The following is a 19,885-nucleotide window of genomic DNA, read 5'->3' as shown; positions in this document are numbered from 1 at the left end:
TATAGATTTCTTTTCCTGTAAAATTAGTACATTTAAAAGTATCAGGTCATTTAATAGCCTGCTACACTTAATAAGCTGCCTTTTGAGTTTTGGGTTCTCACTACTTCAAATGAGGCCTCTTTCTGAGGCTCACCAGTGAAGATCCTAGTCTGGCTCTGGCATTTTGTGTGCTGCAATCACAACACTAGAATTATTACATTATAATATTATACTGATGTGTTATGTATTTAACATATATCAGCTATGCATTAAAGCATTTTGCAGAGCACATTGTCTTCAAAGCCCTGCTGCCAAATCATAATCTGTAGTTATCAGAGAAATAGTTGTATACTCAATCATATGGCATACAGTTTTTAACCCCATATAATATTCTTCCATTTTGATGTGTATGGTAAATGAAATGCCAAGGGATGGCTATCCCAGAGAGTGCAGCTTGAACCTTTAGTGGGGTTTTCTAGTCCACACAGAAGTTCTAAGCCAAGATATTGTAGTGCCTGGAAAATAGCCTTGGCCAAATTGTGTTGCCGGAAGGCTGAAACTTTAACATGTATGCCAATTCAGGATAAAAAGTCAGATCTGGTATCTGGGTTAGCTGGGAGTCACTGGAAGGGAGCACCAAATAAAGGTTCTATGGGAGTCAGAAAGCTGACACAGAAAGAGGAGGCTGGAAGGATATTTGGGTCAAGTTTAATGGACCTTAATTTATTTCCCATGTATGGGGCACCACCAAATATAATTTTACACAGTGTGCCCATGTACTCTACAGAGGCCAGCCCTTATAGATAGATAGATAGATAGATAGATAGATAGATAGATAGATAGATAGATAGATAGATAGATAGATAGATAGATAGATAGATAGATAGATAGATAGATAGATAGATAGATACTTTATTAATCCCAAGGGGAAATTCACATACTCCAGCAGCAGCATACTGATACAAAAAACAATATTAAATTAAAGATTGATAATAATGCAGGTAAAAACAGACAATAACTTTGTATAATGTTAATGTTTACCCCCCTGGGTGGAACTGAAGAGTCGCATAGTTTGGGGGAGGAACGATCTTCTCAGTCTGTCAATGGAACAGGACAGTGACAGCAGTCTGTCGCTGAAGCTGCTCTTCTGTCTGGAGATGACACTGTTTAGTGGATGCAGTGGATTCTCCATAATTGATAGGAGCCTGCTTAGCACCCGTCGCTCTGCCACAGATGTCAAACTGTCCAGCTCCATGCCAACAATAGAGCCTGCCTTCCTCACCAGTTTGTCCAGGCGCGAGGCGTCTTTCTTCTTAATGCTGCCTCCCCAGCACGCCACCGTGTAGAAGAGGGCGCTCGCCACAACCGTCTGATAGAACATCTGCAGCATCTTATTGCAGATGTTGAAGGACGCCAGCCTTCTAAGGAAGTATAACCAGCTCTGTCCTTTCTTACACAGAGCATCAGTATTGGCAGTCCGTCTAATTTATTATCCAGCTGCACTCCCAGGTATTTATAGGTCTGCACCATCTGCACACAGTCACCTCTGATGATCACGGGGTCCATGAGAGGTCTGAGCCTCCTAAAATCCACCACCAGCTCCTTGGTTTTGCTGGTGTTCAGGTGTAGGTGGTTTGAGTCGCACCATTTAACAAACTCATTGATTAGGTCCCTATACTCCTCCTCCTGCCCACTCCTGATGCAGCCCACGATAGCAGTGACGTCAGCGAACTTTTGCACGTGACAGGACTCCGAGTTGTATTGGAAGTCCGATGTATATACGCTGAACAGGACTGGAGAAAGTACAGTCCCCTGTGGTGCTCCTGTGTTGCTGACCACAATGTCAGACGTGCAGTTCCCGAGACGCACATACTGAGGTCTGTCTGTCTTTAAGATAGTCCACGATCCATGCCACCAGGTATGAATCTACTCCCATCTCTGTCAGCTTGTCCCTAAGGAGCAGATTATGCTTGCTTATAACAGGATATTTAGTGTGGGAGTGGTGGCAACCTGCAAATGGTAGTAAAGCGTATACAGACCAAGTAACGTCTTTTGAGTCTGGACTTTTAAATAGTGTAATTTGTAATTAAACTTTCAGTGCTTCTGAGCCATAATGATGTATTTTTGAAATGGTTTAGGTGGAAGAACCTTTCCCTGGAACTAACTCCTACACCGAGATGAAAAGATCTTCACTAAAGACAGGCCAATTAAATATTGAAGATAGACTCAATAATTCATTGATGAGAGAAAGTGATGCCACTTGGACAGGGAGGAAGGCAGAGAGATAGGGAGTGAATGAGAGACAAAAGACACAGTGTGGATGTGAACGTGAACATAAATTAAAATATCTCCTACCTTTGCATCAAATCTTTTAGCAAGTAGTTGACTAAGTGTTGTTTTTCCTGAAGTTTTTGGTCCCATCACTGCTACATGACAAGGGGGATAAGGCATGGGTGGAAGCAGGTAAGGCCTTGGGTTCTCTATGAATTTCATCATAGCTTCATGGGAAGAAAGCACGTATACTTTATCTAAGAACCTGGAAAGAAGTATGTCATGTTAAACTGCATTGAGTTTTATATTGCACCACATAGCTTCTGGAATATTAATGTTTTTAGTAGTGTTCAAAAGGAACTTCTAGGTATAGGTCTATTTACTAAACCCACTTAATTCAGTTCCTGGGTCACAGAGCCAACACTTAACCTGGCAGGATTGATTATAGGCAGGGACCAAGTTCAAGGCTATTGCGGGTCATGCCCACACACTCCTAAATATAAACAAACACACTATACCAGACCTATTTGAAGCCACCATCAGCCTAAGATGCAGATCTTAGAGATGAAAGATTAAAAATAGTGTGCACAGAGATAATACTCTGAAAACCAAAGCAGAATATGTCCTGTATAGCCTTTTAGGCAGTGAATAGCCCAGGATACAAACTTTTACTGGAGTTAAGAGGTGGCAAGGCTAGGCCCTGCACATCTGTCTTACCTAATTTCTATGCGGCATTCAATATTCCCAACAGGTTAAGCTGCAAGAAATGCTAAACTAGGCCGATTAGGTAACTCCATCATATCTATTGCTAATAAGCAAAAAAGTTACATAAAATTTATATGCAAAAATACAATACGCTGAATACTAGGTGGATTGAAATCAGCACTAAAGATGATATCCCAGTGGTGAAGCTAATTAAACTAGTATGTTTTCAGACAAAAACACAATCATAATTGTATTTAGTAACTTTTAAAGTAAGTACTGTCATAAAACAATTCACTGTTTTTAATCAATAACAGATACAACTCAACCATAACATAACATTTTAAAAAGCAAACAGCTGGCTTTTTATGGAACTTGACAATGATGATTAAAAAATTCATTAGAAAAAAGCCAAAAACTTAATCAATTAACATTATGATCATTGCACTGCTATAATACAGTATATTGTAATTAAAGAAAACAGAGTGGCAGTCCATAATTTCCATGTACAGAGCATAGTAAGCAGACGTTTACTTAAAAAATAGAAAAACAATTTAGGAAGTAACTTTACACTTCATATGGGACTACAAAATTAATTTGTTTTCAGATTTACTTTTTAGCAAGCAAAAGGTTGTGGTTAACTGTGCTAAAAAAATATTAAATAAGTTATTTTTGTTACCCAACAGCAAATTCTTGCTTTCCGGACTTTATAGTGCCTTCTTTTAAAGCAACAGGGCAGCTTCTGTTCCACCGGCTCCTCCGCCATCGGTATCCAGGAGCAACTGTATTTGTACCTGAAAGTGTTCTTAAGAGTTCATCCTAGAAAGTACAAAACAACAAATAAAAGATTATTAAATATTAAAGAAAGACTTGGAGAGCAAAACATTTTGTTAACAAATAATAAAAGTAAAGCAAACCACACACATTTGCCATTTTATACTACTACTACTAATCTGTGGGTTTGTAGTTACTACCAACCTTAAAGAAAATGAAGAATTCTTATATTTATTTTGACTACTTTTTAAATTGGGGACAGCAATAACCACATACAGTAGCAACAATCAATGAATTAGAACCTTATTTGCCTCTCTCAAATACTGATTTAATATCAAAATGAATTATTTTCTAGTTTAGATTTGCACATATATTTAAGAATATCATAGCTATGTGACAAAACAAAAGTTGGCCAGGTTTCTTCTGTGAAAGTTATGGCCTCTTTTCAAAGCAGCTGTTATTAGAAAAACAAACCATAACTGCCGCTGAACATTATCTCTTTAAGGTTTCACACAGGTATCACTCCAAGGGTTTAGATTGTATTCTGAGCCTGGCTAATGTCTATTTCGGGGTGGCATGTTCCACTGAATTGAAATATTTTTTGGGAACTCTAGTTTCAAGGTTGAGTGATGAATCTAAATTGTCTTATTAAGAATAGGCATTTTGGTGGTCCAGGATAGTTCATGCCTTCTGTCCAATGATGATAATATAGACACTGGTGTTCCACAACCTTAAATTAAGATCTGGTTTCAAAAAATGGATAAATACTAAATTTACTCCATCATTCGAAAGACATGGATGTGATTTATAGCTTTGAACTAGCCAACTGTGAGTACATATATATACATATAGTGTATATATATATATACATATAGTGTATATATATATATATATATATATATATATATATATATATATATATATATATATATATATATTGTGGCGGACGGCTGGGGTCCATGACTGGCTGGGACGCCCCTTTGTTATATGCTCAGGGGGAGCAACCATGGACTGTGCAATACCTGGATGCTAGATGTCTGCCCCCCTGGGTTGGAGCGGTGCCTCAGTTTCCCGTAGGGCTCCATGGGAATTGGAGTTGGGTGCAGCCCTGTTGGGTTCTGCAGGCGCTGCCCGGGGGTGCTGCAGCTGGAACTCCTGAGCCCTTATGGGTAGTGTTTTCACCACACCTGGAAGTGCAGCCGGAACTCGGCAATCAAGCACCTGGAGCAACTATAAAAGGGGCCAGCAGCCACCAATCTGGGGCCAGAGTCGGGAGGAGGAGGACAAGGTTGCCTGGGAGAAGTGGTGGAGGAAGAAGAATAGTGTGCTTTGCTTTGGTGGTGGTTTATTTGTACTTGGGACTGTGTTGTGCCTGTGGGGATCACGGGGAAGACATACTCCACAGGAGAAGAAAATAAAAGATTCTTGGTTTTTATACGTGCCCCCGTGTGCATCTGTGTTGGGTCAGGTGCCTATATAGCGCCTTTTGTTACTATAATATATATATATATATATATATATATATATATATATATATATATATATATATATATATACACATACAGTACTGTGCAAAAGTTTTAGGCAGGTGTGAAAAAATGCTGTAAACAAAGAATGCTTTCAAAAATGGAAGTGTTAATCATTTATTTTCATCAATCAACAAAATGCAGTGAATGAACAAAAGAGAAATCTAAATCAAATCAATATTTGGTGTGACCACCCTTTGCCTTCAACACAGCATCAATTCTTCTAGGTACACTTGCACACAGTTTTTGAAGGAACTCGGCTGGTATGTTGTTCCAAACATCTTGGAGAACTAACCACAGATCTTCTGTGGATGTAGGCTTCCTCACATCCTTCTGTCTCTTCATGTAATCCCAGACACACTTGATGATGTTGAGATCAGGGCTCTGTGGGGGCCATACCATCACTTCCAGGACTTCTTGTTCTTCTTTACGCTGAAGATAGTTCTTAATGACTTTAGCTGTATGTTTGGGGTCGTTGTCCTGCTGCAGAATAAATTTGGGGCCAATCATACACCCCCCCTGATGGTATTGCATGATGGATACGTATCTGCCTGTATTTCTCAGCATTGAGAACACCATTAATCCTGACCAAATCTCCAACTCCATTTGCAGAAATGCAGCCCCAAACGTTCAAGGAACCTCCACCATGCTTCACTGTTGCCTGCAGACACTCATTATTGTACCGCTCTCCAGCCCTTCGACGAATAAACTGCCTTCTGCTACAGCCAAATATTTCAAATTTTGACTCATCAGTGCAGAGCACCTGCTGTCATTTTTCTGCACCCCAGTTCCTATGTTTTCGTGTATACTTGAGTCGCTTGGCCTTGTTTCCACGTTGGAGGTATGGCTTTTTGGCTGCAACTCTTCCATGAAGACCACTTCTGGCCAGACTTCTCCGGACAGTAGATGGGTGTACCTGGGTCCCACTGGTTTCTGCCAGTTCTGAGCTGATGGCACTGCTGGACATCCTCCAGTTTCTAAGGGTAATAAGCTTGATGTGTCTTTCATCTGCTGCACTAAGTTTCCTTGGCCGACCACTGCATCTACGATCCTCAACGTTGCCCGTTTCTTTGTGCTTCTTCAAAAGAGCTTGAACAGCACATCTTGAAACCCCAGTCTGCTTTGAAATCTTTGCCTGGGAGAGACCTAGCTGATCCAGTATAACTACCTTGTGTCTTGTTGCTGTGCTCAATCTTGCCATGACATGAAACTGTCTTCCACAACCTCACCTTGGTAGCAGAGTTTGGCTGTTCCTCACCCAGTTTTAAGCCTCCTACACAGCTGTTTCTGTTTCAGTTAATGACTGTGTTTCAACCTACGTGTGACATTGATGATCATTAGCACCTGTTTGGTATAATTGGTTGATCATACACCTGATTAGAATCCTACGAAATCCCTGACTTTGTGCAAGTGTACCTATAAGAATTGATGCTGGTTTGAAGGCAAAAGGTAGTAACACCAAATATTGATTTGATTTAGATTTTTCTTTTGTTAGCTCACTTTGCATTTTGTAAATTGATAACAATAAACAATCATTATTTATATTTCTGAAACCATTCTTTGTTTACAGCATTTTTTCACACCTGCCTAAAACTTTTGCACAGTACTGTATATATATATACAGTATATGTATATACTGCTCAAAACAAATTAAAGGAATGCTTTTTAATCAGAGTATAGTATCAAGTCAATGAAACATCTGGGATATTGATCTGGTCAGTTAAGTGTCAGAGGTGGTTGTTAATCAGTTTCAGCTGCTTTGGTGTTAATGAAATTAACAACAGGTGCACTACAGGGGCAACAATGAGACGACCCCCGAAACAAGAATGATTTAACAGGTGGAGGCCACTGACATTTTTCCCTCCTCATTTTTTCTGATTGTTTTTTCACTAGTTTTGCATTTGGCAACGGTCAGTGTCACTACTGGTACCATGAGGCGATACCTGGACCCTACAGAGGTTGCACGGGTAGTCCAACTTCTCCAGGATGACACATCATTACGTGCTATTGCCAGAAGGTCTGCTTTATCTCCCAGCACAGTTTCAAGGGCATAGAGGAGATTCCAGGAGACAGGCAGTTACTCTAGGAGAGGACAGGACCATAGAAGGTCCTTAGTCCAGACCGGTATCTGCTCCTTTGGGCAAGGAGGAACAGGATGAGCACTGCCAGTGCCCTACAAAATTACCTCCAGCAGGGCACTGGTGTGACTGTCTCTGACCAAACAATCAGAAACAGATTTCATGAGGGTGGCCTGAGGGCTTGACATCCTCAAGTGGGCCCTGTGCTCAATGCCCAGCACTGTGGAGCTTGATTGGCATTTGCCATATAATACTAGAATTGGTAGGTCCAACACTGGTTCCCTGTGCTTTTCACAGATGACAACAGGTTCACCCTGAGCACATGTGACAGACGTGAAAGGTTCTGGAGAAACCATGGAGAATGTTATGCTGCCTGTAACATCGTTCAGCCTGACCGGTTTGTTGGTGGGTCAGTGATGGTGAGATATATCCATGGAGGAACACACAGACCTCTACAGGCTAGACAACGGCACCTTGACTGCCATTATGTATCGGGATGAAATCCTTGGAACCATTGTCAGACCCTATCCTGGTGCGGTGGGTCCTGGGTTCCTCCTGATGCCTGACAAAATGAAGGAATCTATACCACTGACTGGCCACCACACTCGTCTGACCTAAATCCAATAGAACACCTCTGGAACATTATGTTTCGGTCCATATGATGCCACCAGGTTGCACCAGGAGCTCAGTGATGCCCTGGTCCAGATCTGGGAGAAGATCCTCCTGGACACCATCTGTCGTCTCATTAGGAGCATGCCCCGATGTTGTCAGGCATGCATACAAGAACGTGGGGTGTAATAAGAATGTAAGTTTAATGTCACTGTGCTCTGTACAAAAATTATTTTATAAATCCACTCACATGCATAGGCCAGGCCAAAGTCAGCACACAGGGGCTGTCAGTATTTAGAACTGCTATGTAAGCATTTGAAGAGAGAAGGTACAACTACGAAAATGGGCATTGTACTATTTCTGTATGTTAGAGATGAAATCGAATCCTCTCCTTTCCTTGTCTGGAACCTAAGTAAGGGCCTACACGTGGAGAGACAGTATATAAAGACTTGGACAGCAACCAAATACTTCGAAGCCGATGGACGGACAGAAGATTACATCATCCATCCTGAAAATCCTTTCAGCACAGCGACAAAAAATGGCAGACTGTATAGATCAAGATCCCACCTTGGCATTGTCATGCTATTTGGCTTCCTTATCTGTAATACCGCGTAAATCGTCAGTAAAGAAAGCTGTTATTTTCTCTTATGTGATTTTTACCGCCGTATCACTATGGGAGGGATATCGCCTTTTAATATCATATCTATATAGTTTTCAGTTGCTTAAAACGCCGCAATTACAAAAGAACTTATTCCAACTAGGGAATTATATCGCCCCCTAAAAAGGAAACAGGGGGCCATACAAACTACTGAGTATGATTCTGAGTTGCTGCAATGAAATTTCGACAAAATGGACTAGCCTGCCATATCATTTTTTCACTTTGATTTCTGGGGTGTCTTTGAATCCTTTCATTCCTAACACATTACCCAGTCCATTATCAGTATAGATATCCAGCATGATTTTTGTTTTCCCATTGAGATCTGATGTGTTTTCAATGTGTTCCTTTAATTTTTTTGAGCAGTTTGTATATATACAGTGCATCCGGAAAGTATTCACAGCGCATCACTTTTTCCACATTTTGTTATGTTACAGCCTTATTCCAACATGGATTAAATTCATTTTTTTTCCTCAGAATTCTACACACAACACCCCATAATGACAACGTGAAAAAAGTTTACTTGAGGTTTTTGCAAATTTATTAAAAATAAAAAAACTGAGAAATCACATGTACATAAGTATTCACAGCCTTTGCCATGAAGCTCAAAATTGAGCTCAGGTGCATCCTGTTTGCCCTGATCATCCTTGAGATGTTTCTGCAGCTTAATTGGAGTCCACCTGTGGTAAATTCAGTTGATTGGACATGATTTGGAAAGGCACACATCTGTCTATATAAGGTCCCACGGTTGACAGTTCATGTCAGAGCACAAACCAAGCATGAAGTCAAAGGAATTATATGTAGACCTCCGAGACAGGATTGTCTTGAGGCACAAATCTGGGGAAGGTTACAGAAAAATTTCTGCTGCTTTGAAGGTCCCAATGAGCACAGTGGCCTCCATCATCCGTAAGTGGAAAAAGTTCGAAACCACCAGGACTCTTCAGTTTAGATGGCTGGCCAGCCATCTAAACTGAGCGATCGGAGGAGAAGGGCCTTAGTCAGCGAGGTGACCAAGAACCCGATGGTCACTCTGTCAGAGCTCCAGAGGTCCTCTGTGGAGAGAGGAGAACCTTCCAGAAGGACAACCATCTCTGCAGCAATCCACCAATCAGGCCTGTATGGTAGAGTGGCCAGATGGAAGCCACTCCTTAGTAAAAGGCACATGGCAGCCCGCCTGGAGTTTGCCAAAAGGCACCTGAAGGACTCTCAGACCATGAGAAAGAAAATTCTTTGGTCTGATGAGACAAAGATTGAACTCTTTGGTGTGAATGCCAGGCGTCACGTTTGGAGAAAACCAGGCACTGCTCATTACCAGGCCAATACCATCCTTACAGTGAAGCATGGTGGTGGCAGCATCATGCTGTGGGGATGTTTTTCAGCGGCAGGAACTGGGAGACTAGTCAGGATAAAGGGGAAGATGACTGCAGCAATGTACAGAGACATCCTGGATGAAAACCTGCTCCAGAGCGCTCTTGACCTCAGAGTGGGGCGACGGTTCATCTTTCAGCAGGACAACGACCCTATGCACACAGCCAAGATATCAAAGGAGTGGCTTCAGGACAACTCTGTGAATGTCCTTGAGTGGCCCAGCCAGAGCTCAGACTTGAATCCGATTGAACATCTCTGGAGAGATCTTAAAATGGCTGTGCACCGACGCTTCCCATCCAACCTGATGGAGCTTGAGAGGTGCTGCAAAGAGGAATGGGCGAAACTGGCCAAGGATAGGTTTGCCAAGCTTGTGGCATCATATTCAAAAAGACTTGAGGCTGTAATTGCTGCCAAAGGTGCATTGACAAAGTATTGAGCAAAGGCTGTGAATACTTATGTACATGTGATTTCTCAGTTTTTTAATTTTTAATAAATTTGCAAAAACCTCAAGTAAACTTTTTTCACGTTGTCATTATGGGGTGTTGTGTGTAGAATTCTGAGGAAAAAAATGAATTTAATCCATTTTGGAATAAGGCTGTAACATAACAAATTGTGGAAAAAGTGATGTGCTGTGAATACTTTGCAGATGCTCTGTATATACACTGTATATGTGTGTGAGTGTATATGTGTGCATGGGTGTGTGTGTGTGTAATCCAGTGGAATGACATCCCCTTCAATATTGCTTCCTGCCTTGTACCTAACACGACCATGATAGACTTTAACTCTTTGTGACCCTGCATTGGATGATCAGATTCAGTACACTGACAAATCATGACTTTGCCATATTTATCATTTAATTCCAGATATCATATACACTTAATCTAGATCAGGGCTAGAGGGGTTGAGAAACCCAGGACAAGATGTCAGTTTTTCACAGGGTAATTTATGACTGCCAGTTAGCATGTCAGTATGGTACAATAAACATTTTCAAATTCTAATCTCAAATACCATGCGACCTCAGAAATTGACATTTTTATATTTATCTGATTTTCACATATTAAAAGCAGTTTACAATATTTTTTACTTACTGTATCAATTTCATCTGACTCTTCCTCCTCTTCTGATTGCATTAATCTTTTTGGTACAGCGGCTCTTTTGAGACCCATGAACTCCAGTCGTGAAATTACTGACTGCAAAAAAAAACAATATTACTGAAATGATAAATATTAGCTGAAGACACTTTTTCATTTATTAATTATTATTGTACTAATTATCCTTCACAGTTGTAATTAATTTTAATTTATAATGAACAGTAGTTCACATCCTGGGGAGCATGTGCAAAACTTCAAGAAACAGTTCATAACATAGTATGTGGTAGTGGGTGTAACAGCATACAGTGCATCAGCAGTGCCTTATTTTATTCTACAAGCCTTCAGCTGGTAGCATTACATTCATTATACATATTAATTTCTTCTAATTCATATGCTCTCTGCTGAGGCTGAAAAAGTGATTCATATTGTTATGATTTTTAGGATTCTAATACATTTAGATTCCATTTTTATGTATTGTTTATGTATTTTCTGTCAATCTAAAGTTTTGTATTTTATATTTACATGCATGTATACATGTAAATGTATGCCCCACTATTTTGTGTACTGTTTTCTTGCACAGGCTCTGCCATTTTCATTTGACCATGATCATTTTGCTGTTGTTAATGGCACCTGTTGCTACCTTGTGACAAGTAGAAATGGTGATGCATGTCATCATCTCACTAAAAGTATGAAAGATGATGCTGTGCTACTTATTTGTTGATAAAAATACACATAGCAACACTTCAATTTAGGAAGATCTTAACAAAGACGTCTTTTGGTCTTCATAAAACTTATAAAACATCAGTAGATTGGTAATTTATATCTATGCTGTGTACATATTGACATGATGGTAAATGACTTATTAATTTGAAGGATTCACAGGACTTACACTAAATATGTAATATCAAGAGAAATGTCTCTAAGTTAAGCCACCTCATACCACTCCAAAGTGATGTTTAATTAGTAGGTTACATTAAAGAGATGAATAAACACTTTGTTGATGCTTTGAAAGTGTTATGAAGGCCCAATGAAGTGTTTGTTAAGGTCATGTTTTTGCAGTACCTAAACTAAAGTGTTTCCTTGCAAATAAATTCACCTTTTATTACCTAGCTGTTATGATTGGATGCATCTTTTAATTTTTTGCATGTTTTTCCTCATCTTCTTATGTGATCTAACACTTGTTTTTGGGGGTTTATTGAGCCATAGTGTAATGCTATTGGAAAATTGTGCTCTTACAGGATGCTAAATATGACTCATACTATTTGTGTGTTGTATTTTAGCGTGTTTTTATTTTAGAATTATTTAGATAATGACTTTTAACTTGTAGGCTCAGAGCTCATATGGGAAATAGTCTGTAACTGAAATGGTAGGCAGGTAGAAATTACCTCAGGACATCATTAATATTCAGGAGGTAGCTTTCCAAGAGTGTCAGATTTGGAAGTAGATAAAATTCTGGGATATATGAAAATAGACATAGACAGGAATTCTGAGGATATTACAGATGTACTAATGACCTGGGACAAGATGTTATAGGTCAGCTGATTGAACGAGTTTTGCAGAGTGAAAAATATGCATTTCAGTTAGACGAATAAATGAATAGAAGTGGGTTTGCTCAGCTATTTGTATTTCTGAGATATTGTATTGCCATAATGAAAAACTACTGGAATTGATGCTGTTTTGTAGTACATTTGAAAGAACTTGTCCTGACCAAGATATATTCAATAAACATGATGAATTCATGCATGAGCACATGCCGAGTTAGGTAAACTTTATCAGGCACAAGTGTAATGATGGGAAAGAAAAAGGGCAAAAAGCTAGGGTCCTTGAAGTACCATCCCATCTTGATTTTACATATTGAATAATACACAGAAAAGCCCTGGATTCTAAGTTTCTGAAACTTGAATGCAGTATTACAAGTAGCACTAAAAATTGTCCATCCATCCATCCATCCATCCTCTTCCGCTTATCCAAGGTCGGGTCACGGGGGCAGCAGCTTGAGCAGAGATGCCCAGACTTCCCTCTCCCCGGCCACTTCTTCTACCTCTTCCAGGGGAATCCCAAGGCGTTCCCAGGCCAGCCGGGAGACATAGTCCCTCCAGCGTGTCCTGGGTCTTCCCTGGGGCCTCCTCCCGGTTGGACGTGCCCGAAACACCTCACCAGGGAGGCGTCCAGGAGGCATCCTGATCAGATGCCTGAGCCACCTCATCTGACTCCTCTCGATGCGGAGGAGCAGCGGCTCTACTCTGAGCCCCTCCCGGATGACTGAGCTTCTCACCCTATCTTTAAGGGAGAGCCCAGACACCCTGCGGAGAAAACTCATTTCAGCCTCTTGTATTCGCAATCTCGTTCTTTCGGTCACTACCCATAGCTCATGACCATAGGTGAGGGTAGGAACATAGATCGACTGGTAAATTGAGAGCTTTGCCTTATGGCTCAGCTCCTTTTTCACCACGATAGACCGATGCAGAGCCCGCATCACTGCGGACGCCGCACCGATCCGCCTGTCGATCTCACGCTCCATTCTTCCCTCACTCGTGAACAAGACCCCGAGATACTTGAACTCCTCCACTTGGGGCAGGATCTCACTCCCAACCCTGAGAGGGCACTCCACCCTTTTCCGGCTGAGGACCATGGTCTCGGATTTGGAGGTGCTGATTCCCATCCCAGCCGCTTCACACTCAGCTGCGAACCGATCCAGGGAGAGCTGAAGATCACGGCCTGATGAAGCAAACAGGACAACATCATCTGCAAAAAGCAGTGACCCAATCCTGAGTCCACCAAGTCGGACCCCCTCAGCACCCTGGCTGCGCCTAGAAATTCTGTCCATAAAAGTTATGAACAGAATCGGTGACAAAGGGCAGCCCTGGCGGAGTACAACTCTCACTAGAAATGGGTTCGACTTACTGCCGGCAATGCGGACCAAGCTCTGGCACCGATCGTACAGGGACCGAACAGCCCTTATCAGGGGGGCCGGTACCCCATACTCTCGGAGTATCCCCCACAGGATTCCCCGAGGGACACGGTCGAACGCCTTTTCCATGTCCACAAAACACATGTAGACTGATTGGGCGAACTCCCATGCACCCTCCAGGACCCTGCTAAGGGTGTAGAGCTGGTCCACTGTTCCGCGACCAGGACGAAAACCACACTGTTCCTCCTGAATCCGAGGTTCGACTATCTGACGGACCCTTCTCTCCAGAATCCCCGAATAGACTTTTCCAGGGAGGCTGAGGAGTGTGATCCCTCTGTAGTTGGAACACTCCCTCCGGTCCCCTTTCTTAAAGAGGGGGACCACCACCCCGGTCTGCTAATCCAGTGGCACTGTCCCTGATGTCCATGCGATGTCGCAGAGATGTGTCAACCAAGACAGCCCTACAACATCCAGAGCCTTGAGGAACTCCGGGCGTTTCTCATCCACCCCCGGGGCCCTGCCACCAAGGAGTTTTTTGACCACCTCAGTGACATCAGTCCCAGAGATGGGGGAGCCCACCTCCGAGTCCCCAAGCTCTGCTTCCTCATTGGAAGGCATGTTAGTGGGATTGAGGAGGTCTTCGAAGTTGACCATGATCACTAAACTCTTATTTTGAAACACTGAAGTCTGACAGCTGTCCCAAGGAAAGATGATGAGATGACTGTTTGAAATGAGTGACAAATTCCAACTGTTTCTCTGTAACAGCCATTCATTTTATGTACAGCCACCCTCCACTCTTTATGCCCATCAGATGACAGATGCTAAATGGCAGATGAATCTGGTACATTTACCAGAGATTTTAGAAAATTACTTACCTTGTCTCTATAGGGAACTAATAGGAACACACTGATGTGGGATGGCATAATTGGTAGACTTGTGAAGAAACCGGAGCATTGAAATATGTACAGTTGAAGTCAGAAGTTTACATACACTTATCTCACTTATCTCACATACACTTAAGGTGAATTCTTTAAAACTCACTAAATAACCCTTCCACAGATTTTATACTAACAAGCTATGAATCTGGCGTATTGTTTAAGACATCTACTTTGTGCAGGGCAAAAGTGATTTTTTCCAACAATGTTCACACAGAATATTTCACTTTTTATTGACTTTCATTATCTACTACAGCTCCAAAACATCTGTTGATCTCCAACTCTCTTCTCCCCACACTCACAAACAAGATCCCACTCTTTGCTTGCGCCTAGAAATGCGAATGCTTCCAAAGGGACTTCTATAAAGTACTGAAATAAGGGTCTGAATTCTATGATTGAGAGATTGCAGTTTTTGATTTTTAATAAAGTTTCAAAATATCTAAAAACATGTTTTCACTCTTTCATTATGGGTTATTGAGCGTAGACTGATATGCAACAATGGTAAATTTCTGAATCAACTGAATGTAATCTTACAAGTAATTTACATGATTCTTTTAAATAATGTTCGAAGTAAAAATGGTCCAGTGGGAATATGCAGATTACCAATTTGAACAAAAGTAATAATAAGTACATACAGTAATGTGTTATATCATAAATATTTATGTGTTTTCATATACTTGAGTTACAGGATAAGATGACTGAAGAAGAGAATTAATGGTCTTGATTTTGACATTTTTCAAAATTAGCAGCGCACCATGTGTCTGTGAGATTTGTTGCCACCTCAGGGGTCATAAGTGGCCAGTATTTTTATTATGTTAATATAAGCAGTTTTAGATACTTATTGACGCTGTTTATGTAGGATCACAAGTTTCAGGTTTGAAACTAGTCTATAACTAAGAAATCATATATTATAATACTAGCAAAATACCCGCGCTTTGCAGCGGAGAAGTAGTGTGTTAAAGAGGTTATGTAAACATATATATACATATCTACATATACACATATCTACATATATACATATATATATACATATACACATCCACATATATATATATACATATATCAACATATATATATACACATACATATACACACATACATACATACACACACACACACACACATATATATATATATATATATATATATATATATATATATACACATACAGACACATATATATACATATACATATGTACATATCTACATATATATACACATATATACATATCTACATACATACACATATATACATATCTACATACATACACATCTATCTATCTATCTATCTATCTATCTATCTATCTATCTATCTATCTATCTATCTATCTATCTATCTATCTATCTATCTATATATATATATATATATATATATATATATATATATATATATATATATATACGAGCTGTATATACCCGGCGTTGCCCGGGGCAGAAGTAACCTAATCGGTCAAACACTTACATATATACCAAAGTAAACCTAATCGGTCAAACAGTTACATATATAAAAAAAGCGAACCTAATCGGATAAACAGCTTCATATATACATAAGCAAACCTAATTGGTCAAACAGTTACATAAATACAAAAGCAAACCTAATCGATGAAACAGCTTCATATATACAGAAGCGAACCTAATTGGTCAAACAGTTATGCATGTGCAGAATAATTTTACAAAGATTATGCGTGTTAACAATCATTAAAAAGAAAAGATTGAGGAACTCTTCTTCTATATGTGAAGCTGGATGAAGCTGACTTGACGAAGACGTAGGTGGCATAGATTGGTTTTTCTAAAACAGAAGAAAAAAATGAGTATCTATTATTATTTTAAATTAGAATGAAAATGAGAACCTTGATTAGAGATAGATTATCCGTATTAAAATATGTGCATGAATAAACTTTTGCTAACTCTCTAGCAAAAGTTTATTCATACAAATTGGTATGGGATGGCTTTGTGAAAAAGTAAAAATTAGATAAAAATAAATTGAGAATGCGTACTTTGATTTGACTGAGATTATCTGTAATGATGAAAAAAAAGTTTAGTATGTTTTTTTTTTCCATACGGGAAGGATGTAAAACCTTACATAGGCACCCTTCAGCCCGTACTGAAGGGTAGTGTCAGATTCTTACTGACTAAAAAACACCCTTTTTATTCCACAGCTACCCCAAAAACCACTATTAGGCATTACTTTGGGGTGGCAGTAGTTTAGTTATGAAACAGCTGGGTCCTGAAAAAAATCTGTCTTATTAGTGGCTTCATCACATATAGAAGAACAGTTCCTCAATCTTTTCTTTTTAATGATTGTTAACACGCATAATGTTTGTAAAATCATTCTGCACATGCATAACTGTTTGACCAATTAGGTTCGCTTCTGTATATATGAAGCTGTTTGATCGATTAGGTTTGCTTTTGTATTTATGTAACTGTTTGACCAATTAGGTTTGCTTATGTATATAGATTAGCTGTTTGTCCGATTAGGTTCGCTTCTGTATATATGAAGCTGTTTGTCCGATTAGGTTCGGTTTTTTTATATATGTAACTGTTTGACCGATTAGGTTTACTTTGGTATATATGTAAGTGTTTGACCGATTAGGTTACTTCTGCCCCGGGCAACGCCGGGTATATACAGCTCGTAAATTATTAAACAGTAAAATCTTCTTCTGTAATTTGCTACCGTGGCAATTTGTGTGTCTGTCCAGGATTTTAAATGACCTGTAGCTCGCAAACCGTTGCACCTATACAGTTGAAATGTGGTACACATATAGTACGTCACGTCTACTATCCGCTTTATGGGTGATGATTGTTTTAGTCTTTTTATCTTTATTTTATTTTATTGTACAATCAAGTCCTATCTGCGCACAGCAGGGCAGCCGTGGGCGGATGCGTATGGTGTATTCACTCGATGTTATCGTGCATTGTGCTGTCAGTGGTATTTTGATAAAAGAATTTGAACAACATATAAGAAGCGTATAAATTATTAAACAGTAAAACATTAACATTTAAGAAGTAAAGTTACATTAAGTACTACTGCTGTGCCTTTGGGTATACCTCATTTTTTGTTTGCCCATTACATGCTTAAATGTATACATTTTTTGGTGCACCTACCCGAGAACACGCGACATATAACCGAGCGTGGGAGAAGCATGGATTTTAAACACGCGTTGAGTTGATGTGCTGCTCTCCCTCGTGAAATAACTGGTAATGTTTGAGTAAAATCTACAGCGAGTAAAACGACATTAGCTCCTATTTTTTTTTTTACGATCTCTGAGATGTTGCTTTTTTCGGTTCAAGGCTTCATAAGCTCTTTTATGTTGTATGGTGTACTTATCCCAAACCATCATCTTTGAATGTTGCAAGACTTTCGCCTTGTATGTAGATCGGGGTAATTACATTCATTGCATTCCTAGTCTGAATCACAATGTGATTGTATGGGTGGTTACCTGGCACTGTAGGGTTGCCACCCGTCCTTTAAAATACGGAATCGTGCCGCGTTTGAGAATGAAATTGCACGTCCCGTTTTGAATCAATACTGGACGGGATTTATCCCGTATTTTTTTTATCATTTTTTTTTTAAAGCAGCGTCTCATGCAAATCATCCCACACGCATTTTATGAAGATGCCTCCTTTCCTACTTTTGATTGGGTAATACTTGATGTCATCGTTAGTTTGATTGGTGTTTTTAACTGTCCAGTGAGTAGGGCGTGTCTTTCAACCGTAAGCAGATTTTTTGCACTGGTATCACTGACCTCGACGACGGCGACGTTATACGTCAAAAATAAATTACGATAAATGACGATTTTAGCGATACTTTATTACGACGGCAGCTACATAGACACGATCAAATAAAAACAAAAAAATCAAATAATCATTCTACATTTTCAAAACGTCGAAAAAACGACGGAATGAAAAAAAGGCCCACCCGACGACCCACCCATTCCATTTTTATATATATAGATATATATATATCTCTATCTATCTATTGTCAGTTCAGCACTCCGGGTGGAATATGACCAAGCTGTGCAAGCTTACTGTTAAGAATGCAACGTATAGTTGTACAGGAGAAAAGCAATCTTGCCTCAAATCAATGGCAACCTTTTGTAGGTCTATGAACTTAATTTAAACTTTAGGTTTACACGGTGCTCTGTTTCCATAGTACCTGCACTCATGAATATATCTGTATGTGTCAGTCGCTGAAATCCCCGCGCTTGGCACCGGCAAAGTACTGCTTTTAAATTTTTATTAAGAAGAAAAGAAAACCTTTTTAAATTGACGGAAAATATACCACTAACAATTTGTTAAGGATCTGTTTTTTTGTGTAGCTGACTTCACACAGCCTTTCCGCTGTTTTATAAACGAATGTCATATAAGGTCTTCCTTTTTCGTTGCTTCGCCAACGGAAGCAGCCTTTTTATTTAATCCTGTTTTTACGATTGTTCTGTTTGTATACCAGTTTGTCAGTTCAGCACTCCGGTTGTAATATGACCAAGCTGTGCAAGCACACTCTTGAGAATGCAACGTATAGTTGTACAGGAGAAAAGCAATCTTGCCTGAAATCAATGGCAACCTTTTGTAGGTCTATGAACTTAATTTAAAGTTTAGGTTTACACGGTGCTTTGTTTCCGAAGTACCTGCACTCATGAATATGTCTGTATGCGTCAGTCGCTCAAATCCCCGCGGTTCGCACCGGCGAAGTTCTGCTTTTAAATTTTTATTAAGAAGAAAAGAAAACCTTTTAAAATTGAGGTAAAATATACCAATAACAGTTTGTTAAGGATCAGTTTTTCTGTGAAGCTGCCTTCATTCGAGTGATCACTTCGAGCTGTAAGCCTGAGAAATCACCCCGTAAATGCACATGTTTAATTGCACATCTGTTAATATGTATGCTTACACAGTATTAAAAGACACTCAACAATTACACAGGCAAGCACACTCTTGAGAATGCAACGTATAGTTGTACAGGAGAAAAGCAATCTTGCCTGAAATCAA

General features: G+C 39.9%; 1 protein-coding gene across 1 annotated transcript in view; it reads right to left on the bottom strand.

Moving 5' to 3' along the window:
- The window catches only part of ak9 (adenylate kinase 9), a 123,256-nt gene that overhangs the window by 85,394 nt on the left and 17,977 nt on the right, over positions 1–19,885 (bottom strand). Inside the window, exons 10-12 of the mRNA XM_051924728.1 lie at positions 11,051–11,152; positions 3,632–3,771; positions 2,335–2,515 (exon numbers count right to left, since the gene is read on the bottom strand). Coding sequence (XP_051780688.1) covers positions 2,335–2,515; positions 3,632–3,771; positions 11,051–11,152 — 423 coding nt within the window. The remainder of the gene's footprint in view (positions 1–2,334; positions 2,516–3,631; positions 3,772–11,050; positions 11,153–19,885) is intronic.

The sequence above is a fragment of the Erpetoichthys calabaricus genome, chromosome 3, assembly GCF_900747795.2.
Source record: "Erpetoichthys calabaricus chromosome 3, fErpCal1.3, whole genome shotgun sequence".
In the NCBI taxonomy this organism is placed as follows: Eukaryota; Metazoa; Chordata; class Cladistia; order Polypteriformes; family Polypteridae; genus Erpetoichthys; species Erpetoichthys calabaricus.
This window is presented reverse-complemented; position numbering and strand designations above follow the sequence as displayed.